Source organism: Paramisgurnus dabryanus, chromosome 15 (genome assembly GCF_030506205.2).
Source record: "Paramisgurnus dabryanus chromosome 15, PD_genome_1.1, whole genome shotgun sequence".
Lineage (NCBI taxonomy): Eukaryota > Metazoa > Chordata > Actinopteri > Cypriniformes > Cobitidae > Paramisgurnus > Paramisgurnus dabryanus.
The window spans coordinates 31,436,203-31,452,797 of NC_133351.1; the positions used below are offsets into that span (position 1 = coordinate 31,436,203).

At 37.8% G+C, this 16,595-nt stretch overlaps 1 protein-coding gene and 1 long non-coding RNA gene across 6 annotated transcripts in view; one reads left to right on the plus strand and one right to left on the minus strand.

Annotated features, from left to right (window-relative positions):
• The window catches only part of LOC135782653 (uncharacterized), a 237,809-nt gene that overhangs the window by 165,981 nt on the left and 55,233 nt on the right, over positions 1 to 16,595 (minus strand). The gene's annotated exons all lie outside the window — the stretch shown is intronic.
• Positions 1 to 16,595, plus strand: part of myo1b (myosin IB) — a 114,240-nt gene that overhangs the window by 72,775 nt on the left and 24,870 nt on the right. For all 5 annotated transcript variants that reach the window (XM_065293074.2, XM_065293075.2, XM_065293076.2 and 2 more), the window contains exons 14-22: positions 1,043 to 1,147; positions 5,485 to 5,547; positions 5,750 to 5,950; positions 8,291 to 8,517; positions 8,983 to 9,183; positions 9,885 to 9,978; positions 14,243 to 14,392; positions 16,139 to 16,207; positions 16,317 to 16,403. In XM_065293074.2, coding sequence (XP_065149146.1) covers positions 1,043 to 1,147; positions 5,485 to 5,547; positions 5,750 to 5,950; positions 8,291 to 8,517; positions 8,983 to 9,183; positions 9,885 to 9,978; positions 14,243 to 14,392; positions 16,139 to 16,207; positions 16,317 to 16,403 — 1,197 coding nt within the window. The remainder of the gene's footprint in view (positions 1 to 1,042; positions 1,148 to 5,484; positions 5,548 to 5,749; positions 5,951 to 8,290; positions 8,518 to 8,982; positions 9,184 to 9,884; positions 9,979 to 14,242; positions 14,393 to 16,138; positions 16,208 to 16,316; positions 16,404 to 16,595) is intronic.

The following is a 16,595-nucleotide window of genomic DNA, read 5'->3' on the forward strand; positions in this document are numbered from 1 at the left end:
TTTACCTTTTTCATTACTCTTAGATAATTTCCCCTGATTCCCAGTGTGACTTCTCGCTAAGCAGCCTACATAAAACTGGCATTGCCAGGTTAAACCATGAGCTGGTCCTTTTAGCGTGTCATATGCTGCCTTTTGGAAGCAATTTTAGGTTTTTCCCGATGCCAGGATTTGCCCATGACTGATTAGCACAGTGGCTTATATTGCAAAGACTAACATGCACTAGCATTGCTAAAGATTAAAGCAAACGAACACCAAGTGGAAAATAAATGGGACAATCCGTACAATTGGCTAGTATGCATAATTCAGAATTACCACAATTGCTTCAGACAATTCAAGAATTGTATGCACTGATTGGGGTTAGCATGAAAACAGTTCAATTTTTCTAACCCTACATCCTGGAAAACATTGATAAGAGAAATATGTGGTTGAAATGTTTAGACTTCATCTCCGTTAAGAGATGGAGATAAGATTATAGCCTTGATAAGTACTGTAATGACATGAAAAGACCAGGATCATAAAAAGGTGCACGTTGTTAAATGATGTTTATTGATATTAGCTAACATCGTGTACATACAGAACCTAAAATTTTGTAACCAACGTATTTGTAAAAGGGCTAGGACAACTTTAATGTTGCTTTCTTTTTCCAGCTAAAGTCTGTTTAGAAATTTATAGATGTTATGAAGTGACGTTATCACTATTACTCCAAGCTACACTATTACTGCAATTTTGCAATAAAAATGTAAAATTAGAAACGGTGAATTACATTCCCAACCAAAGTGTTTAAAAATAAACTGCAGCCCAATAAGGTTGCCAACAATTTATTTTTAGTTGAAAAGTATGTTGTAGAGGCATGCAGTATTAAATCCAGCTTATAGCGATACCTAGTTCAAGGTGCCTATTAAAAAGAATCGTGACTATACTATTATGTAATTGTGTGACTTGCTGTTTTAGCGAATTGGTTTGAAGAGTGTGCTTTAGTTTGCAGGGTGGTCGAAATTATCATTTGCCAAGCGGGTTCTCATTTACGCCTTTGTGTCTACAGGACAACAGCTTTGAACAGTTCATCATTAACTACTGCAATGAGAAGCTCCAGCAGATCTTTATCGAGCTTACTCTTCGTGAGGAGCAAGAGGAGTATGTCCGTGAGGTATGACACAGCCTATCAATGAAAACAATACATAATAAACCAAACATAATTTTATTCCCATCATCTGTAAATGATTGTTGAGTCCGAATCTGTTGCCATTATTTTAAAATACATCTGTGACCTTTGTTTTGCCTCAAAATGCACACAAGTAATGTTTTTAGTAAGGCATGTTTGTAAAATACTAGTTATATTTCCTAATTAAACTAAGGCCTAGTCCTGTTTTAAGCTAATCCATATCCGGAAAACCACCCCCTAAAGTTTCAGCTTTTATTCTTTTTGCAAACTGCATATGTGATTCTGGAATATAGGTAGCAAAAAATGGATGTCTTTAAACATGGGTGGGTTAGGGGCTGTGGGTGCCATTATCTCTCTAAAGTGCAGAAACTCATTTAAAAGGACCCTCCCAGTGGACGGTAGCGAGGAACCATTGAATGTACATCAGAATGTTCTATAGTTTCGGAAACTACTTGAGGGGTATTTTCAGTTACAGCCATTTGATCAATTTATATTTATTCATTTAACTCAAAGCGACTTATGCTACGTACAAACCAGACGCAGGGCATCATGTTACTCGCTCTAGATTACTCGTGGGAGTTAACTTCGTGTCATGCGAACTTTTCCCTCAAGTTGAATATTAGGACATTTCGCGGCAAACACACCGCCCATAACGCGTCATTCGCATCGCCCCACGCGAGGACGCGTTTGATCCCGTCTTTGCATTGACTTTTAATATAATCTACTCGCGAAAATCGTTGAAATCGCATCTGGTGTGATCCCACAGTAAAAAATAAGAGAGAATTAATTGATCAGAAGTATGGATTTACGCATAAAAGTGTAATATTACTTATTACTCTAATAATAGCTTACCTTTAGTGCATCTGTGCAGCCTTGAGGTGTGCGATATTGGCAAAAATTCATATCTGGTTAATTTTGTCGATAGCAGATGACATTTTGGAGCCTTCAAAAATGTGTTTGTGAAAGTCTTATATTGTTCTAGCTTCCTTCTACAACATATTAATAATTGATGTTATAAAACAAACAGAAAGGTCTTCATGATTTAAAACGGAAGTATTCAAGTAAACAGTACTAAACAGTAGCGAACTTGAAGCAGAAACAACATTATAATACAAGTCAGCAAATGCAAACTTCTATCAAACATAAGAGGTGATGCATAGTGTTAGCTTACATAATGGCTTATTGCTTTAATGTAGCGAGTTCATCTTCAGCCATTTAATGCTGTTATGTGTATAATAGTTCATATTAGTGATCTTATAGTCACAACAAAACTTAAGTGGTGAAAATTATGTCTGACCCACACCATTTCTCCCATCATATTGGCCTTTAATTCATTACAACGCCCTATATATGGCATTGAAAATTACAGTGTGCCTTAATAATATAAAAATAATAAGCTAATTAAATTGAAACCAAACATAAACAATATTCAATCACAACAATACTCAAACATAAATATAAAACATGTTATCTATTAGGATACATGTTAACTCTTTCCCCGTATTTTTTTTAAGTTGCCAGCCAGCATTTTTTATGATTTTCAAAAAAGTTTATTGCCTTCAAGAAAATGTTCTTCTTTAAATATATAAACATACAATATATCAAATGAAAAAAAAAGTTTCATCTTACCCTTATTTGTTCTCTTTTATCACCTCTCAAATATGGGTAGGTTTCTTTAAAAGAATTTTTTTTGTGAAGGACTTTTGTTGATCCTCAAAACATACACGGAGTTAGAACTGTTTGCCCTAAGGGAATACTTCCAGGTTGTATAAGTTGGGTAAGAGCGCCAATAATAATAATAATAATAATAGCAGAAATAGGGATTGCCCAAAAGCTCGTCATTGGCAGGGAAGCATTTTCTATTAATTGACAAGTTAACTCATCAATGGCGGGGAAAGAGTTACAAAACAATCTGATATAGTGTTTATAATAGTTTGTTGCACTAAGTTACTATATTGTGCAAAAAAGCAGAAATTATCACGTTAAAGCCAGCTGTTCGTTTACATAAGACTTTGTCTATGTTCATCTACACTGCAGCGCAACCCCAGATTTCCCAAACTAAAACCGGGTCACCAGCATTTACCAATAACTCAGTTTATTCTGGAGAATTCAGGATGAAAGGCTAAACATGGTAAAAATAATGCGTTTTAAAACGTAAACGCATTAATGTAAACAGGGCCTTAGGCAGGCAGAGGCAGCGAATCCATACACAGTGGTGACTTTTATTAACATAAAACAAAGTAATCAATATTATGAGATAAGCAATGCAAAACAGGAAATGACAAAATAAAAACAAGCTCAAACCCAAACCAGAAACATCCACATGCGACGACTGACAAAGACAATGTAAACACTGTATACACATGGGTTAAACCATCCACAAGACACACCTGGGAAGACAATTAACTATTTAGACTACCAATGAACAAAAGACTACAAAGAACTACAGACTTGGACGACAATACAGAACTTCAAAATAAGAGACTTGGACTGGGGAAACACAAGACATGACTGTGACAAGAAGAAGGCATTTTAGTAGACAGGATGTTATGCAAACATGATGTTTGGACAGTTGTGTCATCAATGAATATTATATTTTCCGCTATTAAACACAGCTATGATAGTCATTTATTTAAAAAAATGATAAACTCTGCACAGTATTCAAAACACATCGAACATAATTTCTGCTGATTTCATCTGCTGCTCGCCTCCTTTCCTTTCGATGCGATTGTGGGATGGAAACGATTCCTTACTCCAGTCAGGATAAACATAATTGTCCCTAAAGAGTTTAAAGCTCTGTTTGCTTTCAGAGCTGTGAGTATGTGCCCTGACACAGCCGTGACCTCTGTGATGTTCCCTTCTCTGGCATCACTCCAGTCCAGTGCATGGGAAAATACCACAGTTTTGGAGACTGAGGAGGGACCTGGGGTCTAGGGACCAGTCTACCCATTTCGCAATCCCCATTGTTGAACCCTCCTCCTACTTGCACCGACCTTCTAGTTTTAGAAGCGTTCACACAGTGCAATTAGCCCACAGCTATTTTCCAGCTTGTTTCATCCAGTGTGGCCCTGATTGCATCGGATTTGTTGTTTGAACCTACAGTAATGAGTTCCATCTTTTTCAAAGCGCTATATGTGAACCGCACTGAATCAAATGGTATTGCATGCTACAGTATAGACATCCCAGCCATCTTTGGTATAATTCTGAAAAGTCTCTTTTCTTCATTATTATTTTGCGTAACTATATTTTGTTGCTTCATACCTCATATTTTATTATTAATAGTAGTGATGCACCGTTTTTTTTTTTATAAAAAATAGTCTATATAGGCAATAGCATGAGAAAGGCCGATACCTAGTGATGGGGAAATGAAGCATCGAATCAAGCACCGATACCTCCCTTACTTTTTCGAACCATGATTCGATGCCTCAACGTGGGTGTCGAAAACAGTGCCATCTTTTGGTTAATAAAACATATAGCAGTCGCTTCTGGAAGAAGCTCCGTCAGTGAAGCAACAAGCTGATGAAATTCAGATGAATATTAATATTATGTGTACAAATAAAGCTTAGACAACATGTGTGTTAATGGTCAATATAATACATTTATTTACTCATTCAAGTGTGGCAAATATTTCAGAATTAATTAATAAGAGTTAATATTCATATGATTCAATACTGTATTTAATTTAATAATGTTCACACGCACAAGTATATGTACATACAATACTATCTATTCAGTATTATGTGCGACAAAAATGTGAATAATGCAAATAACTGCTAAACAAAACCTCTGGGGTTCGAACGTTCTGACACGCAAAACGAAGCGCGCACGTGACGTGAAGCGCAGAAAGTGAAGCTTCGTTTGTTACTGGTCACGTGATTTCTACGTTAACAACACAAGCTTCGAATCGATGCTTCATCTGGCACGCCCACTTTTGCTCGACACAAGCTCCGAAGCCTCGCTTCAAATGTAACGTCACTACCGATACCGAAAGTTTACTAATTAACTTTGTGAAGGCAATAAATTGCGTGTCTGTCTGCATAATTCCGCATTTTTATCATTATAAAATAATTAAATACTTCCCAAATCAAAATTAAGTCAGACGCGCGATGAGGGAAAAAATTGTAAATCATGTAGTTAATCATGTGAAAGATTACTCATTCATGTGAGCCATGCGGTCAGAGTACAGTAGGAGTATATTGGGAAAATGTCTGCATGGGTTTTTTTCAAAATCAAAAATCGCCAAAATTTTATCTTACTTTGAAAGGAAAACTGATGGAGAGAAGGAAAACTATTTAGTAATCTGCATTTATTTTTGTCTATAGGGTATTGAGTGGACCAACATCGAGTATTTCAACAATGCTATCATTTGTGACCTCATCGAAAATGTAAGTCTAATTCAGATTTAATGTGTTTATTTTTGCCATGTTTTAGACATCTTGGCTAACCAATCTAAAAGGCTTTATGATCATGGTTATTTTTCGTGTGTTGATGTATTTCCTATAGAATCGAGCTAAAGTACATGCATCCACATTTTAAGAGCATATAAGCTCAATTTACACAATAGAAAACCCCAGTTTTTACCTACAGAACCAGAACGGGATTTTGGCTATGCTGGATGAGGAGTGTTTGAGGCCAGGCACAGTGACCGATGAGACTTTCCTGGACAAGCTCAACACTGTGTGTGCTGAGCATCAACACTTTGAGAGCAGACAGAGCAAGAACTCCAAGTTTCTGACAGACCACAGCCTTCCACACAACTGCTTCCGCATCCAGCACTATGCTGGCAAGGTGAGATTATTAATCTCTTTACATTGCTTTCCTTTTAAAAAATGTACATACAACCACTTTAATACAGTCTCTGTACTTGATTCAGTCTCTAAGTGCGGTCTTTATGCTACTATTATACTATTTTATCTTGGAGTTACGCACCGGGCACATTATTTATATTGGACATTAGGCGCAGACGCCACTCTTCTTACATACAACCACTTATACATGCATTTGTCCTTTTAAAGGAGCATTTCACCTGTAGAAACATTAATCTTTATTGAAAGTGTGTCGTATTTGTAGTTGAAATGTAACATACATTTCGAATTTGGTGCCTATTTGACCGAGAAAAGGGGTGTTTGTAGTCTCACCCCCTCAACAAAGATATTGGACTTCCTGCTTTCAATAATGCAAAATGATGATTTTTACATCATTGAAAGAAGGAAGTGCAACACTGAAATCTGTTTTTCTCCTGTCTCAGCGGCAACTGAGGAAATGATGCACGACCATTCAAAAACATGACTGGGGTTCTAACTATACAAAGCTTAATGCAAATGGGAGAAGTGTCCCTTTAAATACAACTTTGTACATTAAATCTTTTCTGTGGATAAGTAACACATTAAGAAATGATTGGTATGTCGTTAGGCACAACTTTGATTATACACTGGATCAGAGGCAATAGTCCTGCTCCTGGAGGATTGTAGATACATTCAGACCATTACATTTAATTCTCCTCTCAGTAAAAAAATGACTAAGAATTTAAAAGCTGGTTACAAAGCATTTTTAATAAAAAACATTAAAATGCACATTGTTTTAATGGTAAAGCGGCTTTCACACATGCAAAGATTAGGTTTTCACTGCAGTGGTAAAATGTCTGTATAAGTTAAAGGGGACATATCACAAAAATCTGACTTTTTCCATGTTTATGTGTTGTAATTGGGTCCCCAGTGCTTCTATCAACATAGAAAAATGTGAAAAAGATCAACCCAGTAACTTGGTTTTGGTAAATTCTCTACAAGCACGTGACAAAATAGGTCATTGAAATTTGGCTCCCCTTTTGATGTCAGAAGGGGATGCCACGCGATGCCATATAGTGCACAGATCAGCTCATTTGCATTTTAAAGGACACACCCAAAAACAACACATTTTTGACTTTGACAACAGTGTCAATTTTAAAATGCTGTAATAAATTATCAATTTGATATTTTGAGCTATAACTTAAAGCAACACTAAAGAACTCTGGCTCTTTGCTCCCCCTACAGGTTAGAAGCGTAATTGTTCATTACCACTGTCATAAATACTGAGGCATAGCTGGCTCTGATTGGATTGTAGGTCTGCCGTAAAGCAAGTTTTTGTAGTATTCACTCGGACTACAGGACCACTACCCGACGTTTGGAAACTTCTTTAGTGCGGTTTTGGTCGATAGAGGGCTGCAAAGCGAATGTGAAAGTGCTGTTCACCCTGTTTAGAGTGGATGAACGACTGAAACTGTTTTGGAAGCGTTATTTTAAGGTAAAAAAAAACTCTTTGGTGTTGCTTTAACATACATACTCTGGGGGCACCAAAGATGTATTTGAAATATTTAAAAAGTCTGAAATGTCCCCTTTAAAGCAAATTGAGTCATTCTTGTAAAAACAACAGCAGGCTAAGATGCAAAATTATCTCAGTATTGTTAATTTGATGGATTTACTTGGGGAACACACTCTTCAAAACCCCCTTGCAGGAATATTTCCCAAAAAAAATTAAAATTAGCCCATTTGTACTCCCCCATATAAGCCATCCTAGGTGTATATGACACTTCATTTTAGTCATACATTGTTTGATTTAGATTATAAAATATCCTGGCTCTTTTCAGCTCTATTATGGCACTAGATAGTGCCCAATTTTAAAACTCTAAAAAGCACATCTATCCTTAAAAAATGAATACATACAATTACCAAATATCTTTATGGGTGAAGCAATGGGATTCCCTCTGCCTGCAACTCTCATATACTCTTACACAAATGAAGGTACAACAGTTGTCACTGGGGCAGTACCTTTTCAAAAAGTACAATTATGTACATAAAAGGTGCATAATATTGGTACCTCAAAGGCACATATCTGTACCAAAATGGTACATATAAGGGCCTTTTTAAAAAGAAAACTTTTGTACAACTTTTGTACAACTTTTGTACCTTTTTTCTGAGAGTGTATGAACACATGTACAGCTGTAAAGTAACGCTTGAAAGTTTGAAATATAACCGTTTCCTTACAAAAATCCTTTTGTTTCCTTTTAAAAGTAATTAAGTTTGCATAGCTGTTTTAAAATAGTAAATATCTATGTAATAAAGCATAATTAAATGCAATGTTCTGTGTACACAGGTGCTGTATCGGGTGGAGGGATTTGTGGATAAAAACAATGACCTACTCTACAGAGATTTATCCCAGGCCATGTACAAAGCTAATCACAGCCTCATAAAGCTTCTCTTCCCCGAGGGCAACCCATCTAAGGTCAACTTAAAGCGGCCCCCCACAGCTGGATTCCAGTTCAAAGCATCAGTGGGAACCCTTATGAAGAACTTACTGACCAAGAACCCTAACTATATCAGGTGATAATCCCTAACTACTTAACAGTAGTCGGTAGAAAAACTACTTGACGGTTTACAACAACAACTCATTTTGTCATGCTTTGAGTTTTGAAATGTGTGTATTATGCAACATTAATACTTGGTAGAATTAATTTTTTTTGACATTACAAAAAAAAGAGTTGTGAATTGTCCCCTTTAAGATGTGTTACCATTGTTATTAAATAGTAATGCTCGTAAAAACTAAAAATATAAAGCAAAAATATTGACCAATAGTATTCATATTTATAAAATCCATTTTTTCCTTCCTTAAACTAGTATGTATAGCTTTGATACCTTAAAAATTTGATATAAAATGTCTCTCAGTTTATTTAAGTAAACTAGTATATCTTATTCATAAATTATAATATAATCTTGAAGACTTACGCTCTTGTGTGATTTATCCAATATCAGACGGTTTCATTTAATAAAAATGTTCTCGTTCCTCAGGTGTATCAAACCCAATGACAAGAAAGCAGCCCACATATTCACCGACTCACTAGTGTGTCATCAGGTGCGCTACTTGGGTTTAATGGAGAATGTACGTGTAAGAAGGGCTGGTTATGCATTTCGTCAAGCGTACGAACCCTGTCTGGAACGCTACAAGATGCTCTGTAAGCAGACCTGGCCCCACTGGAGGGGTCCTGTCAGGTAAGACCACACATGATAAGCAGCTACTAAAATTACCTTTGTCAAATACAATTGCAGAGCTCTTTAGGTCTTTTGGTTTTGTTTTAAAGATCTGAACTGAAGGCAACATGTTGTTTAGATGATGTCACACGTTTTTTTTTATGTATTTGTAGATATTTAAACGTGCTGTATCTTGCCTTTTTTCATGCCTTGTTGGTTTAACACTAACAATAACATCTCTTCAGTTATGGAAAAGTAGACTGCTGTTTTCTGATAATATTTACTTATATCTGATGGCAAACATGCTGGGACAAAATTGGCCTTCAATGACTGTCATTTCTAAACAATGAATCATTTTACTAAACCAACCATTTGATAGTTGCTTTCACATTCAGTCCTTTTATTGTTTGTTGTGTGTTATCATTGGTGTGTTGTCTTTCCACTCTTCATTCACATCACTCAGACACTGTTGTTTATCCAATGTTAGTCAGTATACAAAAAGGACATATTAAATACTTACAAAATGTTTAAATTCTATGTTTTAATATCTTTTTAGTATAGGACAGTAACAAGTAGTTTTTGCTATATAGGTATGGTAAAAATAATTTAAAGATCTTTATTAAATTAGCAGTAAAATTAATACATTTTTACTAATGGTGTAAAACCTCTCAACCACACTTAATGTAATGTGAATGACAAGTGAATGACATGTGTCTTATCAGGGATGGCGTTGAGGTTCTCCTGACAGACTTACAGGTGCCTGTGGAGGAGTTTGCCTATGGACGTTCCAAGATCTTCATCAGGAATCCCAGAACGGTGAGTTGTTGATAATAAGTGTAAAGTAATGAGTAATAAAAGTATCTTTAACCTTAAAGATCATTGAGCCTCATTCTGTAGACTGCACTTTCAATATGATGAACAATTGAAAATAACGTGGTTATACTGAGGTACAGATGTGCTCATAAAATATTTGTCTTTTTATTATAAGGATCCTAAACATTTTGTATTTTTTAACTTTCTTTCATTGCAAGCATTTTTTAAAATAGTTGCCGGCCAGCACCAGCATTTTTTTATGATTTTCACAAAAGTTCAATGCTATCCAGAAACATTTCTTCTTTAAATATATAAACAAACCATATATCAAATTTAAGACCAGACCCTCTGCTTTCAAAAAAAAAAGTTTCATCCAACCTTCATTTTTGTTCTCTTTTTCTGACCTCTCAAATTTAGTAAGGTTTCTTTGAAAATATAAAATTTTGAGTAAAAAGCTGAGATAATTGCATTTTTGTGAAGGACCTTGATAGAGATCAGATTCAGATTGATGATCAAATCATACACAGAGTTTTTACTGTTTTTAAATCAGTGGATGCTTCTGTGTTTTAAAAGTTGGGTAAGAGTGGCACCTGGTGGATAATAACGGAAATACAGATTGCTGGAAAAACTCGCCAGTGGCGAGGAAAGAGTTAATATTGCTCAAAGAGGCTGTGATAAAGCAGTTAACACACCCTACTGTGAGCCACTGTGATTGAGTGAAAAACAAAACAAAAGGAGCACAGGAGCATAATGTGTATAACATGGCACAAGCACAAAGCCATGAGGCAGTGACAGGATAAACAGAAAGAAATCCATTCAACAACCTGGTGTAAACAAAGACGCATAAAGCGCCATTAAGGGCCAGAGCAAGCTGCCATATTGAATAGGGCCTGCTCATGTGGCCAAAGTGCATCACGCAAATACAAGGCAGAACATATGAAGGGGGGTGTGCTCTTGAGGAATGGCCAATGCTTTCATGAGAGAAGCATTAAAGCTGTGCTTATGCACAACTGAGACAAAGGGGTGGGGTCTCTTCATGTGCGAAAAGTGGCCGAAGCGCGCTGTGTTTGTTCACATTTTGCGTCTTTTGCGCACTCAAGTTTGTTATTTCAAATGTAGGCGCGCAGTTAATGGAAGCGACACGTTCGTTGTTTCCAGGTGTGTCCGCACTAGCGGCTCCGCCCTCCTACGTTCTTCCGTTTAATTTTCATTTCGCTTCAGGACAACGTCTGGGACTGCTGTGTAGAGTTTCGTTTTCTCCAGCAAAAATCTGCAGGTCCAATCAGCGAACAGCGGGGAGTGGCTAAGAACGCAGACGTTGAGGTCTTGCGCCAGACTGAGTGACATACGTCATGACCAAACGTTAGCGATTGATTATGGCAGATTCAATAGTTTTAAACTTCAACAGAGGACCCTCCTTAACGGAAGTAACGCTTTGCAATGGAGCGTGGCCAGACTCTCTGTACAAATGAAATGAATGTACAAGAGTCTGGTTGCACCAGGCTATGTCCGCACCACATTGAGTTAAAAACATTTCAACTTTTCAGAATGCTGCAAGCGCACCGCAGGTCATGTGACAGGAACCAACCAACGGTCACGTTTTCCGCACGGTTTTAGACACGAAATGTCAACCGCCCCCAAGGCAGACACCAAGGTATGGAGACTGCTTTTGTGTGAGAAGACCGGGGCATGCAATGGTTGTATAACCTCATTTTTGGGGAGCGGCTGAAGCGCTACGCTTGTATATGGCTTGTACTTGTGCGGACGCATCAGAGCCCCGGGCAAGGCGCTTGCTACCCTGGGATACCGACAGTCCCACCAGCGGCGCACTGGCAACTGAGTGGTAGGGCAACGATCCTCTGGGTCCACACCAAGAATCTTTAGGTAATCTCTTATCCCAGAAAGAGCGATGTTCAACATACTTGTTATTCACTCGTAAATCACTTGCTGGAATACTTCCATTCCGTTCTATGGTGAAGTTTCGGGATATCAACGTGAAGGAAAAGTTTCTGAGGCAATGTTGTGATGCAGCGCATTATATACTGCCAGGGAAGCCTGTCAGTATTTGCATGCGATTTGAATACTAAAATGGCATTGGCCAGTTTTTCCACTGCAGTTATTCAATAAGAATTCAGAATTGAAAAAAGGCGGGGTCCCCCAAAGCATCAGCTCTGATGCAGTGTTGAGTGACTGCTCTCGAAAGAAAACTCTTGAAATTCTTTAGGCATTGATGCTTGGGGTGACATCACACAGTAAGAACCAATATGTGTAATGGCATGATAGTTTTTTTTCCTTTGTTAAGTATTAATAACATAATAGCTTTTTTACTAAATTAAATGAAAACCAAAAGCAATTTTAGGATAATTTAATTTATTTTTACATTTTTAACACCTTGCTGATTTAGCAGAATGGTTTAATTTGGGATTGGATAAAAATGATCATGTCCATTAATAGCAGAAGTCATGTACTTGTTATAGAAGTTCGTTATAGTAGTGTTACGTATAATGTCCCATTTTTCCCAAACAGGAAGTTTCTTTAGACTTCACAAAGGAATGAAATGCAAATAGGCAGTGACACACATGGTTTCACTTATCCCCTGACCCCCGTTTAGTGTTTATCAGTTAACATGGGAAAACAGACTCTAGCTGAGAAATACCAGAGGAGCATATCTACCTCTGTGCTACATTAAAGCTTCAGCATCAGTCACAGCTCTAACAGAGCATTTATCTTATCTTTGTCCATTCCTCTAGCATTATCTTTTATCTTCGGATGCCCTAAAGAGTTAAGGATCAATACTGTAGATCCAGTGCGGTCTCGGCTCGAGTCATTATCAAGTAATGTCTGGGGCCTGGAACCACTGTGTGGAGCTGTGTTGATTTTATTGAACCGTTGGTAACTGTAACTTCCACCCCCCAGTCTCTGACTCTACTGGTTTCTGGTTCCAAACAAGCAGGTTTAGGGGCCAGCTGGAGAAAATATTATCTGTGGTGGTAATAGCAAAGGTTCTTCTGTGGAAAAGAGCAAAAGTATAGCTTATTATATAGTCTTTTGGGTTTGGTCTTATGTGGCTGATCAATACCAGCTATTAACTCTTTCCCCCACTAGCATTTTTGGCAGTTGGCAGCCAGCGGCAGCATTTTTTAATAATTTTCAGAAAAGTTTAATGCCTTCCAGAAAATGTTTTTTTTTAATATATAAACACACACTATATCAAATGAAAGAACAGACCCTCTTCTTTCAAACAAAAATCTTTTATCACCTATCAAATATGGGTAGGTTTCTTCAAAAATACCAAATTTTTAGCAAAAGCATTTTTTTTTTGAAGAAGAAGAAGAAGAAGAACTACTTTTGATAGAGATCAGATTCGGAGCGATCCTCAAAACATACATTTTACTGTTTTTGGATCAGTGGATGCTTCTGTGTTTTATAAGTTGGGTAAGGGTGCCACCTGGTGGATAATAACGTAAATGCGGATTGCCAGAAAAACTTGTCATTGGCAGGGAAGCGTTTACTCTTAATGCAGAAATTCTTACCTACATTTGTTTTGCTGGAATTGTAAGTTGTCCTTATAATGCTGCGTTTATACCAGCCGCGGTAGAGGCGTCAAGCGCGAGTGATTTCAATGTTAAGTCAATGTGAAGACGCGTTGACGCGCGTCTGGAGGTCTCGCTGCACGTATGAGGCGTTAAGCGCGGTGTGGTAGACGCGATTCCGCCTCAATCGTGCGTGTAGTCCGCGTGAATGGCGTGAATTAAGCGTTTCTCAGGCTTTGGCGGAAAACGCACCACGTTAATCAATCAGAAGCTTGCTTTAGTAGTGACATGATTACAGAAAGTGAGCGGAGTCACAGAAGCCCCTCCCATGACGCGAATTTCTGCGTCAATGTCTCGATGACTAGAATTTCACGCTCTGCTTTCACGCACGAATGAAGCGAGTAAACTCAAACTGTTCAAGCGGCCGCTTGAACAGTTTCAGTTTACTCGCTTCATTCGCGCGTGAAAGCAGAGCATGAAATTCTAGTCATCGAGACATTGACGTAGACGCGATTTTGCTAGCACATTTTGCTTGTTTCCCTATACTTTTACAGTGTGACTATGGTTTTAGTTTATACAAATCAAATAGCTTACAAAATTAATGTGCTTTTTGTTGGGCTGTTTAAAATAAAAAACAAGTGTATTTTTGCTGTTTGTGTAAACAAAGCCTATGGTAGCCTATGGTTTATCTCGAAACAATATTGTTTTATATTTTTGCAACACATTTTTTTCAGCTCTTTTTCTTGGAAGAAAAGCGGAGGCAGTGTCTAGAGGACCTGGCCACTCTCATCCAGAAGATCTTTCGTGGCTGGAAATCCCGCCGTCAGTTTCTTCTGTTAAAAAAGAGCCAGGTGGTGGTGGCCGCCTGGTACCGAAGATATGCGGTGAGTTACATTTATTACGCCTACCAACTATATTTTTATAAAACTGTCCTGAAACTTAAAGGAACAATACATTTAAAAAAAAAATAATAGGCTCATTTTCCAATTTCTGTTTAGTTAAACATCTGAGTTTTACCGTTTTGGAATCCAATCAGCTGATCTCCGGGTCTGGCGGTACCACTTTTAGCATAGCTTAGCACAATTAATTGAATCTGATTAGACCATTAGCATTGCGAAAAAATACTAAAGAGTTTCGATATTTATTTAAAACTTGGCTCTTCTGTAGTTACATCATGTACTAAGACCGACAGAAAATTAAAAGTTGCGATTTTCTAGGCTGATATGGTTAGGAGTTAGCCTGACGTTGTCATACTCAATTCTAGTCAGAATTTGAGTCTGATACCGCTCCATTGGGCTATGATTATGAGGCGTGTCTCAACCGAAAAAATGCCTCTCCACTCAATTGGATAGACCTATGACCAATCAGAGCAACGGAGTGTGTGACGTATGTTGAAATGACGTCTTTTGCAGCCTGACCGAACTGCTAGTTAGTTCGCTACAATCACACTAACATTGTGATTATACTTAGTCTGAGTTAGCAAATGTACATCAACACCTACTATGTTTACAACATTTCGTTTATATCACAATATTAAGTATTCACTAAGTCATACAGTCAGACTATCTCTTAATATGTGTACATTAGGTGAACTTCATCCATGACAATACCCATTACGTTGGCTTGAAAAATATCGGAGCCTAGCATGTCCCTCCACTTATTCAGCAGCCACGATTCCGGGCTTCCGAAAAATAAGCTGGCAGCGACCGCTAATTATATCCTTCTCGTCGTGCATGTCGAGTTGTATCGCCATGATACCCTTTTCATTTGCTTCTTTAACTTTGTCCTTCATAAGTGCGATCAACTTTTGCCGAATCCCGTAGAAAGGACGGTAAAACATCTTTCCGTTCAAACAAACGCCTTGCTCGCGTTTCTCTGTTTGTCTTTTAAAATCATTGCTCTGTCGATATCTTTTAGAACAGACTCAATGTCAGAATCCACACATCTGAATTCTACAGCGGCAGCCATTTCGTTGTAAATAGATTCAACACACGCGCTCTTTGGTGACGTGGTTGATTACGTTACTGTTGATCATCTGTCCATCATCGTATAAAGCCCGCCCTGACAATTTGATTGGTCGACCAGCTTTGGGTCTCGCAAAGTAGCTCCTCAACGGAGAAACCCAAGACTGATCTTCCCTTCTTTTAAAATGTTGTGGGCGGGGCTAAGATCGGCTGGCACCCAGGCTAGTTAGGACTCTACTCGCATTCCGCCTTAATAATCAAGGACTTTGCTGCCGTAACATGGCTGCAGCAGGCACAATGATATTACGCAGTGCCCAAAAATTTTATTAGCTAACTAACTTTCAAAGTTACATTGAAAGCTACCTAGCTGGGGACTATTTTCTTAATATCGTTGTGAATGCTAATGGTCTAATCAGATTCAATGGATTATGCTAAGCTATGCTAAAAGTGGTATCACCAGGCCCGGAGATCAGCTGAATGAATTCCAAAACTGTAAAACTCAAATGTTGAACTCTAGAGGAGCTGGAAAATATGTCTATTTTCATAAAAAATGGAGTGTTCCTTTAAACCATACATCCCGATTCTGACTTTATTAAAATGTTCATTTTTCAACATGCTTCATTGCTTTTCAAGAACTCAAGATTGTTGATTATTTTTTGATTGTAGCAACAAAAGAAGTACCAGAAAATCAGATGCTCTGCCTTAGTGGTTCAGTCTTTCATCAGAGGATGGAAGGTGGGTTTTTATTGCACGTGTCATTACCACACATAGAGGCAAATTCACTAAACATTTGCACAACTGTAACAAATGTCCTTGCTCACTGTTACTGTGGCCATTTCCTTAGGCCCGGAAGATTCTGCGCGAGCTAAAATATAAGAAGCGTTGCGAAGAGGCTGTTACGACCATTGCAGCCTACTGGCATGGAACTCAGGTACTGAACCCAGTTTCTCTTTCACTCATTACTCTACAGAGAAAGTAGACATTCAGAAAAAGGACAAGTTTTAATTGTGAGGTTAATTGTACAGTGAGCCTCCAACACTGCTTTGGCTTTCTATTCACTCACAAATGCTAAATTCACATCTGCTTTTGAATCTGCTTCTTTAATCACACCTTTGCTGTCCTG